This window comes from Diorhabda sublineata, chromosome 10 (assembly GCF_026230105.1).
Source record: "Diorhabda sublineata isolate icDioSubl1.1 chromosome 10, icDioSubl1.1, whole genome shotgun sequence".
Lineage (NCBI taxonomy): Eukaryota > Metazoa > Arthropoda > Insecta > Coleoptera > Chrysomelidae > Diorhabda > Diorhabda sublineata.
Window position 1 is genome coordinate 13,880,906 of NC_079483.1, and position 12,953 is coordinate 13,893,858.

Here is a 12,953-nt window from a genome sequence, read left to right on the forward strand (position 1 = left end):
TGGAAGGAGAAATTTGTAATAAGTAATTGCTGATGAATACCCGGCATTAAGTAACGTTTCTCTTGAGTGATACTCATAGATAAACTAGTTTTTTCCATAAACCGAAACAGAAAATGCACTTTTATGCTATTTTTATGTATTAAAAATTATGCCAAATTCGTCTACAAATATTTCGACCTTCAAGTCAACTCTTACGAAGGGTCATTTTGATTGAAAGCATTGACGTCATTAGTAAAATCTGCAATTGTATAAACGTGAGCATCATGTCTAGAGGCTAAATATACTTTGCGTTTTTGAGCTTCAAATAGGACACTTTAATGCAATTATATACTCAAGATTCAAGTATAAGTTTATCAGTTTTATTCTATCTACACAGATAATGAAGAAAGAAACCTTACTAAAATTAGGTTTAAGAATAATGTCACCAGATGTAAACAAATTGAAAATCGCCTCATTATTGGTTTACCAGGTTACTATTGATCTAACAAGGGAATTAATCAGTTGTGATTAAAATATAGTTAATTTTTTTTATATCACATTCTTTTATATATTGTTATTATTTTGGAATTATGGACAACGAATGTATAATACTGCTTTATATCATAAAATAACTAATGCGTAAATTGTTTGGAGAAATTGCACATACTTTTTTAATTAATTTGTTCCCATTCTCAATTTAAAAGAACATAGTATATAATATTCAAGATAACACATTGACCTTTCATTGTAATGAAGTTGATATTTTATCTGTTAAATTGTTAGTATTACCAGGGCAGCGTTAGCGTTCTCAAGCTGCGAAGCTTATAAAAATGATGGAATATTATACATCTGACAGTAGTGATAGTGAAAATAGTGTTAAAGTAATAGATTATGCTTATTTACTATTAGACCCGGAACAGACCGAAGATAAACTCAGCACATATTTTGATGAAAAAAAATCGTTTTCTCTTGTGGAGAGGTTAATTTTGCATCACAATAATCTTGTTACTCTACCAAATTCTATCTTTAAATTTTCAAATACTAAGGTTTTGGATATTAGTAATAATGGTATCACTATATTGCCTGATGTATTTAAATATCTTCCATTAACTAGCCTTATAGCTAAAAATAATTTGCTTACTAACAATTCATTGCCGAAAAATTTTGAAAAATGCTCAACCTTATTAGAACTTAATCTGAGTGGAAACCAACTCAGTCATTTTCCAGAACAGATATTAGATTTTGCTAGTTTAAAATTCTTATATCTTGGAGGCAATGGAATGATGGAAATATCAAGAAACATTGGAAAGTTACAGAGGTGAGTACAAACTATTCATCATACTGTTTATGTTGTCTGTGAACTGGATTCTATAAATTTTAAATAATTTCCTGTTATAACAATTTCTATGAAGTTCCTAAATTTTCAAAAAAAAAGCAAACTTGTGAGATGAAATTGTATAATCCCAGATTAACTTATAAAATACATCTGTATACTCTGATTTATTTTGGTTTTCCAGCATGTGTTGTATGATGATTCGCATTTTAAGTGGATTATCCTCAGTTATTTTCATTTATGATTATCTGTGCTACCAATATTTAACATAACTTGTATGTGCGAATATTTTATTTCCCCTTCAATAACAACTGAAAATTACCAGTAAACTTTAGTTAGTAGTTTTTCAAATAATAATAATAGAATATCAATTCCTAATTTTCTAATTGTAATTAATCAATGTGTATATTAACTTGTAGTGTCTGATATTAATTTAATGATCCAATAATACCAACAGACTCTAATAATTGAAACATATTCCATAAATGCACTTAAATAAGAGGAAAACTTAAATAATTATATACAAAAAATATGGGAAGAAATTAGAAAAATCAACTTATAACTATAGGTAATTATATACAGTTTTCATTCATTTCTATTTATCCTTAGCAACCTTCTTTGCTTCATTCCATGCTAGCTTTTTCTTCTTCAAAACTTCTCTTATCACGTCGTCCCATGTTTCTTTTGGTCTTCCTCTATTTCTTTTTTGTTGTGGTTTGGCCTGCTAAATTTTTTTCCTTGTTTTGAATTACTCATTCTCTGTAAATGTCTATACCAGCTCAACTGATTTCTTTCAATGAATTCAGTGAACCGTACTATTTACTTACTACTACTCTTCTCTAATACTATCATTTCTTATTCTATCCTCTCTTGTCACTCCTACTTTTATCAAATATTTCATCTCTGTAGCTTGTATTTCACTTTTTTGTTGGTGATTTAGCACCTATGATTCGCAGCCATAATAAACTATGTTGGCATCTTCAATTATCCTATTCATTTTCATCTTTAGGCTCCCACCTGCTTCTAGTTCATCTTCTAAATATTGCACTACATATACTTGCTCTATTTCTTTGTCTTCTATATGTGTACTTTGTTTCAAGTAATTAAATTTTGTTGTAATTCTTTTTCAGTTCTGGTACTAATGCTACATCATCAGCAAATTTACATTCTGACATTTCTACACTTTCTAAAAATATCTATGCCCCACATACATGCTTTTTGTTTTTCCTTTGCACTGTCCATAAATATGACAAACAGCAATGGGCTTAATTCTCCTCCTTGTCTTAATCCTTCCTTTGTTGTGATTGAGTCTGACCTTCTGGTTTTGCTTATGACACAATTACGATTGCTATCATATAATAAAATACACCTTTATTTCATCTTGTATACTTCGGCCTTTTTTGAACCCACTTTGTGAATCTGCTAGTTTGATTCTATACTTATCAAATTTATTCCTCTATAGTAGTCTATAGTTGTTGTACCTGCCTATATTTAATTTTTTGCCCATTCTGTGGCTCGTACCCGAAAAATAGTCATTTAGCAGAGCGACCTAGAGAGAAGGTGATACGACAGAAGCGCATCATCCACACTCTCGCACTCGCGTTCCCTCGTATAGCATGGCCCTTATAAATAAAGACTGATGAGAATTTCAGTTTAAATTCTTTGAATTTATTGCGTGTTATTCGTAATTTTTAAGGATCTAATCAATGATAATTCACTTTCTTTTCTCTTTTATTTCCCTAATGTTGCAGTTCATTGCATGATCATGTTACATAACGAGTGGACATTGTAATTGATTTCACTAATACATATCTATGAAAATAATTTGTAGTTTATTAAATGTTTAATAAAAATATATACAGATAAGGTTGTTTTGAATTAAAATCTATAGTTTCGTTTAAAAATCACGATTTTTAGTAATATTATACCGTACTAACAATTTTTGTTTCAATTAGAATTTAATAGTTCATTTTGATTATGATGAATACATAAGTCTTTCAAAGCTCGGAATATTTATTAAATACTGTACACTTTTGTCTTCGATTTGTCACAATCCCATAGATGGCAATCGAATACAAAAATGTAGGAGTATATTCTTTTTAATATGTATTTCAAACTTCTCATCATATTAACTTTGGTAATTTTTATAATTATATTAATCAATAGATCACCTACAACATAAATATCAAAATAAAAATGTCCTTTTCATACCAAATTATTATAATTTAAAAATAAGTAGCAACATTCAATTAAATTAGTCATAGATACTCTGAAATTTATAAAATAAAATTCTAAATTTCACTTAAATTGCTTAGGACTTTTTAATCATTGATAATTGTTTTATTTCTATGTATGTGAATAATTTATGAATATTCTTTTTTCCTGCATTTGACTGTGAATTTTTAAATTCTTTTAATATCAATTGCATATTATAAAAACCCTTGCCGACTATTTTGTTTGATATACCATAGGCGTAGATACCTTATTTTAAAACTTTAATAATTAAATACTACCACAGTTTTTACAAACAATACTTTTTGATTTTATTATTTATCGGAAATAAAATTTTATTTACATTTATCATTTTTTGACAAAAGTTTAAAGGAATATATTTCGACCATAGAACTAAGAGCATAAGTCTTACAATTTGATTTATTATACACAATTAATGACACCTCGATAATCAATTATGTCCATTTTCAGAAAATCTTCCAAGGACTTATTTATACGATTGTCAAATTTAAACTAAGTGTCCAAAATAGCTGAAATTTTAGTGAGAATCCTCAACACATGCGCAAATATTTTTCTCAGCTTAAATTTGATGGAATGACATTTTCAGGTTGAGATCGGAACCTTTTCATATAACTATCGTATATCAGAGTTTTTGTGTCAAAAAATATTTTCTTTAGGTCTACATGTCAAAGTTTGTCTTTGTAGTAGATATTAAAATGGTATAAAATGAAAAATCAAAAAAATATATATTCAATAATTCAAATACTACGGTTTTATAGTATCTGCAAATAACAGTTGTATAAATTTTAAAAATAGTTTATTGATCAAAGGTTATCAAAAAATCTGCTTTTTGTAACAGTTTCACGTTTTCAATCTCTGAACTCTCATTTATTATATTAATGATAATTTTGAAATCAAAAATTATAGAATTATTGAAATAATGGCTAGTGAAATATATTTCAACGTTATTAATCAGACAAGTAGTGTTTTAAATTTTTCTAGATACAGTAGGAAAAAGTCAGGGTCTCACTATTTTCTATTCCAAAATGTTATTGTTTTTGTTTCTTGCAAACGTTAACATAGAACAAATAAAATACAGTAATTATCAAAATTTGTTGCTAATAGGGTGGACAAATTTTGGAAAATGGGTTCAAATTATAAATACCCGTTCCAGGACTTGATGGATTATATAATATATATATAATATTATATTATATTTATTCATTAGTTCTTCAAGAAATGTTTGATTGTGTTTCAATACCTTCTGTAAGTGTTTTCAATAAATAATTACAATTTATGATAATTTTCTCCAGAATGTCTCTTTATGGCGAACGATTTCCTTGGTATGTACAACGTTCTAAAAATATACATATCTCCTAAGCAATAAATTTATCGAGTTAAACAAAGAGTATCTTTTTGTTAAAAATCGATTGAAAAATTCATTTTTGCTATCTTTAAATTGTATAGTTTGTCCTTGTAAAAGTTACTGAATGTTAACCGTTGAGCATAAACCGCCTCTGGCCTTCAGATAGTAGTGTAGAATTATTTAGTCAGTCAAATATACTACATGAACATACGTAATTATCCACTGGAAATGCATAATGTTCCGAGGGGTTGTATGAGATTTTTTTTATGTCACAGCATTACTTTCACGTGATTCAATCACTCCCGAATTTTGTGCATCAAGTCCCGATACACTCCGTATGTTTTGAAGGTAGATTTGATAAATACAAGTAGTTTTATTAATTCGATATAGTGTTTTGTTTCAATCTTTTATCAGAGTTGCCATACGCTTTTCAGAGACCGCGAATAATGCTGAAACATCACCAACTTTTCTGATAATTCAATGTCTACTATTTTGAAACCTGGAGTCATTATTTTGGGTGTTGTTGTTTATTCCCACTTCACAAAACCGAATAATTTCTTTCTTAAATTTCAGTTTACAAATGGTCTCTTTTGGTGGAAATAAATTGACGGAAGTACCTGCAACTTTAGGACTTCTACAACATTTGCAAGCATTGGTTTTATGTGAAAATAATATTGAGTGCTTACCTGCCAATATAGCAAATTTGCATAAATTGAAGTCACTACTTCTTCACAAAAATAAATTAAGAACGTTGCCTCCTGAAATAGTTGCATTACGAAATTTAACCGAGGTATGTATTACTTTATTATATACAGAGTGGGGCATTGGTACTAGTACCAATGCCCCACTACTAACTGCCTATGACACTGCACTACTAAGTACTCATAAGAGATATAAACCATATACATACAAGCAAATTTATATTTTCTCATAGATATGAGCAGTCTATTATTGACCTGTACCACAAAATATAATTCAATATAGTTTATGTATTTCATCTCTGTTCATTAAATCTAATAGCTACGAAATTTCTAGAAATTTTAACGCATATATGTGTTAGGAATATAACGTAAAAATTGTAGAGGTATCTGGCAACTCAGATGCGATTGAAATAGAGCTGGAAAATTTTTGGAAAATTTCTCGCGTCGAATTATAAAATTCCAATAATTCAATTGTCAATCATATTTTATGTTCAATTCTGTTATGTAGATATCAATACATAATAACATAATAGTTAGAAGTTATTCGATAGCGACTTCTAGCAAACATTACACTTTCCATTTGCAACTCCAAAATTAAAAAGTACGTAAGTACCTAATATGTATTAGGTACATGCGGTAACATAGAAAGAAATGTCATAAATAAAAAACTTCTGATTATATTTCAATATATTCTCCCTTATGTTTAATTTCATCTCCGATGTTTAATTGTAAACCAAAAATATTCGGTCGGTGCATGTTCAATATCGTGAGATGTAACACTCGTGTATAGTGGCCTTGAAAAGCGAATAATTGGAGCATTATTATGAAGAAAATACTTACCTCGGTTAATTTGGCCGAGTAGTTTTTCAATAATTTGGTTACGCAACTGTATTAGTAATGCGTGCTGCGATCACGATTGTATTTGATTCTGTAAAGTCGATCAAAAGTATACCACCGCAGTTCCAAAATATTTTTCTGTGATATTCATGACCTTTGCTTTTTTTTGGCACGAAGTCTCCTTTCCGGTGAAATTCCATGGAATATCCTTTGAATGTCAAATCTTAATGAAATCCTGCCTTTGCTGTGCTAATGATTCTCGTCCTAAATAACAAAATGATGGACACGAGTCACCATAAATAGTCTCCATTCTGTTTTTGATTTGTGTTGGTGGCAATCCTTCTTCAGTCAAAAATTTAATAAACTCAATTTGAGACATTTTTCAAATCAGCTTGACTGCGTGGTTGCTTGAGCTCTACTATAATAAAATGGATCGGAAGCGGCGAGTTGAACTTTCGTATGAAGCTTGTTGAGACTTGTCACTGACACATACATAAAGATTTTTACTTTATGAGGCTAACTGCACTACGTGTCTAGTTTATTAGTGTCCATTTTGATTGCGTTGTAATCTATTCAAATATCGATATCGCTAAAAGTGATAAATTATTATTAAAATGTTCGCTCCAAATATCACAGAAGAGGCTAAAAATACTACTTCGAAATTTTTGCTGAGAAAGTTTATTGCGTTGTGGGAATCGCGGAAAAAATATTGTACATAAATCAATGGAAAGTGAAAAACACTCTCACGTGATTTCCGCACTCGGTAAACAATGTCACTTGTGCGTTAAATGTCACTTTCCACGCTGATTATGTAATAAACTATGTAATTTCCATACTTTTTGTTGCTGTACCAATTACCTCTAAATATGTGGGCGCATTGTACACATTTGTTATAAAAATCTATCTCTAATTTTAATTAGAGATAGATTATGTTTAGAACTAACGAAAAATTTTGTTTCTTGATGCAAGGTGAGTTGAAATTCGGATTGATTATTTTCTCGGGATTTTCAAATATCTCTACTGGGTATATTGTAATAATTTTTTATAACTAAATGTGATAATTTCTGAGTCATTCAAAACTATGTCAGTCAAAATTGATAAATCAAAAAATAGATGAAATTTTAAACGTATATGGGTCGAAAATTAGACGCCTATTGAGAATTATGTCGAAGGAGAAGGTATCTACATTTTCAATACAATCTATGACCAGAAATGTTGGAATCGGAGCCTCAAATATTCTTCAGATAATATGGATATCACGGAATTTGTAATGAGAATCGAACCAAACCCTTTTTGTGATGCCTATTTAATTACAAGAACCCTACAGTTTTCTTCGGTTCGATTTCGGGTTTCCAAGAGAGAAGATGTTAGACCACTCTGAAGAGGTCCAATAAAATCAAAACTGGTCGGCAAATTATACCTCATTAAACACATGTAATTTCCCATATTTTTGTCGTTATGTATTGTTCTGAGACTTTTATGTCCATTTTATTTTTATATGTATCTATAGGTTTCGTGAGTTTTTCATTACATTTTTATTTAATTGTCCATAATATTTTCTCTTTACTTCCTGATTTTCCGGTATATATACTTCCGTTAAGTTCAATGACCCACGGTTCATACATGGTATTGAACTTTGTGCCGTCATAACAAACATAAATTGCTGATCTACAATTCCACAAATATTTCATTGAACTGATTATCTTGCTGAGTAAAATATTTTTAGTTGTTAATTTAGTCGTGTTGCCGTTCTAATAAATTATCTTTTTAAAAAGTGAATTTTGTGGCAGTAACTGTTAATTTACTAAGAACCTTACAGTCTAAATAATGTCCATTACATGAAATCAAATTTGAATATTCTAAAAATCGTAAATTATTGCTAGAAATAAATAAAACCTCATCGGTGACAAAAAATCTTTTCATACAACTCAAAATTAGAAAAAGAAGGCGGCAATTTTTCTAAGTTTGAGAACAGTACTCGAAGGGATCTAGATAGGGTGAATATGGCGGCTAATTTTTCTGCAACAATAGGAGAAGAATGGAAAAATGGAACAATCTCTCTTTTCTTCAACAACTGCGATGGTTTTGTCTTGAGTCAACCTTGCAAATAGCTTTTTCATATTGTAATGTTTTTCTTATTTATTTACACTCTTTCTTAATTTCTTTAAACACTTTTCTCTAAACTAATTTATAATAATTAACTTATCACTAGCACCAAGAGATAATGTATTTAAATTCTTCGGTTACTTTTCTATTTTGTCTGTTCACTAGACTATTATGAATTAACTTACTGCGCTAAACGAACTCGTTTATATATCCAAACGAAATTCTCAAAAGTTCTAGAAAATAGAGAATCGAAACATATAAATCAATTAATTCAAAAGAAACAATGTAAACAAATCGCCTGTTGTGATAAAAAACGAACTTCCACTACAACCGGAGAGGACCGGCTCCAGGACCCATATCGTAACAATATGTAATCTTTCATGCAAAATATTGCAACTCGTTCGATGAAAATAACGGTTCCCAATGTTAAGCATTATCTGTGTTCATGTGACCACTTACAAATCATTCTATGTAACGGATCAAATGAATAATATTTTCTTCGGTTTCTTAATTGTAACGAAAATAGCTTTTTATTGACATTCATGACAACAGAAATATGACGAAAAATAATAAGATAATTTCTGTAGCGAAAGTATTGTCACTTTCTGAGAAGTCACTCTGTTCTTGAGAGGAAGAAAAAATTCTCGTTCAACATACATCTAACAATTGATCTATTCTTCAAAACTTGACACCGGAAGTCGAAGATCTAGATAAATGAGAAGAATTTCGAGATGAATTACTACTAATGAGTATTTTGGTAAATACTTGTATCTAAAGAATGGCTGTTAGAATCTCTACATAAAGAGAGAGAATGAATATGGATAGAAAGAAAAGAAGTTTCTTCGTTTGGACAGGTCAAACGGTTAAAAAATTGTTTCAAGTACCTGTCGTCCGAGAAACATTCAAACAGCTTATCAAATGATGGTAGTCAATGCTTAAAAGGTATATGTGTAATCAAATTTTCCTTTCTATCTTCGCCTCAAAAACGACACTTTTCACACATTTGATATGTTTTACAAACATTAAAATTTGTTAGTTTTATAACCTATTTTTTTCTTGATTATTTTATTTATAACCTATCTTTTGACTGCCAGTATAATTTTTGTTGCTTTTAATATAATATGTATTATGTTAATACACTATATTTTTCTATCATTTTTTTTCATATTCTTAAGCGTTAATTTATCATGATTGCCCCAACTCGTAGATATTAACGCAATTGATATATTTTATAAATATTATATCAGTTTTCTTCTTATAACCAATCTTTTGGTTGCCAGTATTATTAATAGTGCCTTTATGAATTGTACATTCGATAATATACTTTTGTGTTTACTATTTGTACATATGATAAAATACTATTTTTTTTATAAATTTGTTCAATATACGTATGCATTAATTCATTATAATTTTCTCATCTCTTAATTATTATTATTAATGCAGATGTTTTTATGTTTCAGTTGAGTTTGCGTGATAATCCTTTGGTAGTCAGATTTGTTAGTGACTTGAGTTATAATCCTGTTAGCTTATTGGAATTATCAGCCAGAGTCATCAAATTATATAAAATTCCCTACGAACGAGGTGAAATACCAGCTACATTGTTTAGTTACATGAACTCAGCTCATCATTGCGTCAATCCACATTGTAAAGGTAATTAATTTTCTGTAAAAATGTTCTGCACCAACGTTCATTTTTAAAAAATTCATTTTTCATAAAAGCTCACAAATACGATACCATAAAATCCATAACTGAAAGAATATCTGAAATTTTGGTATAAAAAATCTCCTTTTATGCAAATGTTTTGCTTGTCGGTATGGTTCTGAAAAAAAGAAAGCTGTTGGTTAGGTCTCGTTCTTTTCATATCGTTTCGCAAATGCATTGCAATGCTCCAGTACCCTGTGGTAAACTTGGGAATTTACAATTGTTCCTCCTCATTGAACTATGCCCTTATAATCGGCAGAAAATCATAACCATGACCATTATGTTCGAAAAATTAAGAGTATTTTAGTAAGAGTTTTGTCTCAAGGTCATAGCCATAAACCATCTGCAATGACAATTGTGTATGCATTGAGGTGACCTCCCATTTTGATGTAAATTGAAATACGATTTTTTTATTGAACATCTGTGAAAAGTATTGGATTAAATGTGGTTCTTTCTAGTTTCATTTCTAAATAGGGAATTGTCTGTTATTCACACACCTGTTAGGAGACACAGATTCGTCCACTTTCAGGCCGAAGAAGACCCCCATCGTTCCTATTCCTCACTTAATCCAATTTGGTTGAAATGCGTGGATCAAGTTTAACAATGGCTCTAGTAGTAGACTGACAAGTCGAAATGGGTTTAATCTTGTCTTAACAAATGTGGATATGAGATGAAAGTTAAAATAATACAGAGTAACTAAAGCTGCTGTAAAAATTAAATCATATATTTCTTATCAGATTCCTTATAATATTAACTTTTCTTCTTTATTAATAAATGATTACCAGAAACATTGGAGTACAAGAACTTATAAAAATGTCAAGGAATTCATCAAGGCAATATTTATTTGAATAATTTTGGAAGAAAGGATAAGATTAAAGCAAAACTATTGTTTGAAAAATATCACTTTTTTTCACAACACCCTACGTGTTAATCCTTATCATCAGTGTTAAGAAGTTAGTTGGTCAGTGAGAGTAAGATACTAAAATTATTAAAAATCTCATTTCAAACTACAATTTGTATTTTGCTCTAAAATATGGCATCCTACACTGCCTTCCGCTTCGACACATTATCCTAACTTCAGTTTGCTTGTTCTCTCAACAATTTAAATTACGAATATTTACGGAGAGATCTTAGCTCTTATTTTACAAAAATACATTGGGGTTCACTTCCTGAACCAGCACTTTTCAGGCATGATATGGATAAAGTAAATTACGTCTAATAGTTCGGTGTACACATGATCTTGATATACCACTCTGTCTAAAAAAAGTTCTACTGTTTCTTCTAGTACTCATTTGAATAAGTCATTCTCGATTAACTCTAAACTTTGCTGTTTCTCGAGCCCGTCTTTCAACATTAGAAAACGTTTCTCTCTTACATTCAAAAAAATGTAACACCAATAACATTGTGCGCTGAATAAGAATTTTCCACTTATTTAAAAAAATTATAACAATTTAAATACTAGGAGAGCTGAATAGGAAATTGACAAATTTAATGATTAGATTTATAACCAACTCTTGAATTTGTTGTAATTTTTTAAAAAACATATCTTTGGTTATTCGACTTTACCTTAATGTGACAAATTTTATAAAAATTCACAGGAGTAAAGAAGAGTAGAATTATCCATGGTATAATAATAAAAATTTTTAAATCAACCAATATATAAAAAACATAAGAAATTTTAATGTTATGTCGCCTCTAATTAACCCCCACTTACCTTTAACAGTTAAGTTGGTATTTCTGGAACTATTGATGTAAACAGTGTGTTCAGAATGCCTTTGACAGTGTCATATAGTGTACAAAATTTAGTAAGTTTAATTAAGGGTTGCGAAGAAATTAATTTTTTTCCGAATGCAACTTAGTTTAAAGGTAAATTGCTCCCAATCGTCATATTTTGGAATCCTCTATACGCCTCTGCCCTGTGTCGGTGCTTATGCAATTTAGAGTTTTGTTATTTTTTTAATATATATTTTATTTTCAGGTGTTTATTTCGATAATCGGGTGGAACATATAAAATTTGTAGATTTTTGTGGAAAGTACAGGATACCATTACTTCAGTATCTATGTTCCTCAAAATGTGCTAGTTCAGCGAGCGTTAGGGAATGGAAGGACGAAAGTATCGATAGACCATCAAGATCGTATATGATGAAAAAAGTTTTACTTGGATAAAACCAGAATTCTGCCAAAAATATATTTAACTAGTAGATGTAAATATATAATGAATATATTACACTTTGAAAGTGTTAACCAAACAATTTGTGATAAAATGTTGAAATTAAATTTTTTATTTGTGTAAAGTTTTTTTCTTATAAAAAACAATTAGAATTTATATTTACATTAAGTTAATTTGTTTGCGAGGATTAGATAATCTAACATCTATAATGTCTTGATGAGGTTTACATCCAGTGATATAACCTCTTATACCTCATACTAGGTCCATTGGATAATCTAGGTAGATTTAGCACAAAATACTTGTGGTATTTCTGTATTATTTAGTTTAACTGGAGGACATGTACTCTTACGTAGCGTGAATGTTATATGTGTTGATTTGCTCTCATTTACTTTAATCCTCCATTTTTGTAGCCACTCTTAGAATTCGTTTAGATGGACCTGAACATTCTTTGATGCTGTTTGTGACTTTTAATTAATAGAGAGCATGACGGTGTCATCAGCTGTTACTGTATATCTGATATATACAGGA

The 12,953-nt window shown here is 29.7% G+C and overlaps 1 protein-coding gene across 1 annotated transcript; it reads left to right on the forward strand.

Moving 5' to 3' along the window:
- Window positions 1-2: 2 nt before the first annotated feature.
- On the forward strand, window positions 3-12,549 carry LOC130449252 (leucine-rich repeat-containing protein 58). Its single transcript, XM_056786942.1, has 4 exons — window positions 3-1,297; window positions 5,484-5,700; window positions 10,015-10,204; window positions 12,234-12,549. Exons 1-4 carry the CDS (start codon window positions 810-812, stop codon window positions 12,419-12,421), a joined length of 1,083 nt encoding a protein of 360 aa, XP_056642920.1. The 5' UTR covers window positions 3-809; the 3' UTR covers window positions 12,422-12,549.
- The last annotated feature ends 404 nt before the right edge of the window (window positions 12,550-12,953 follow it).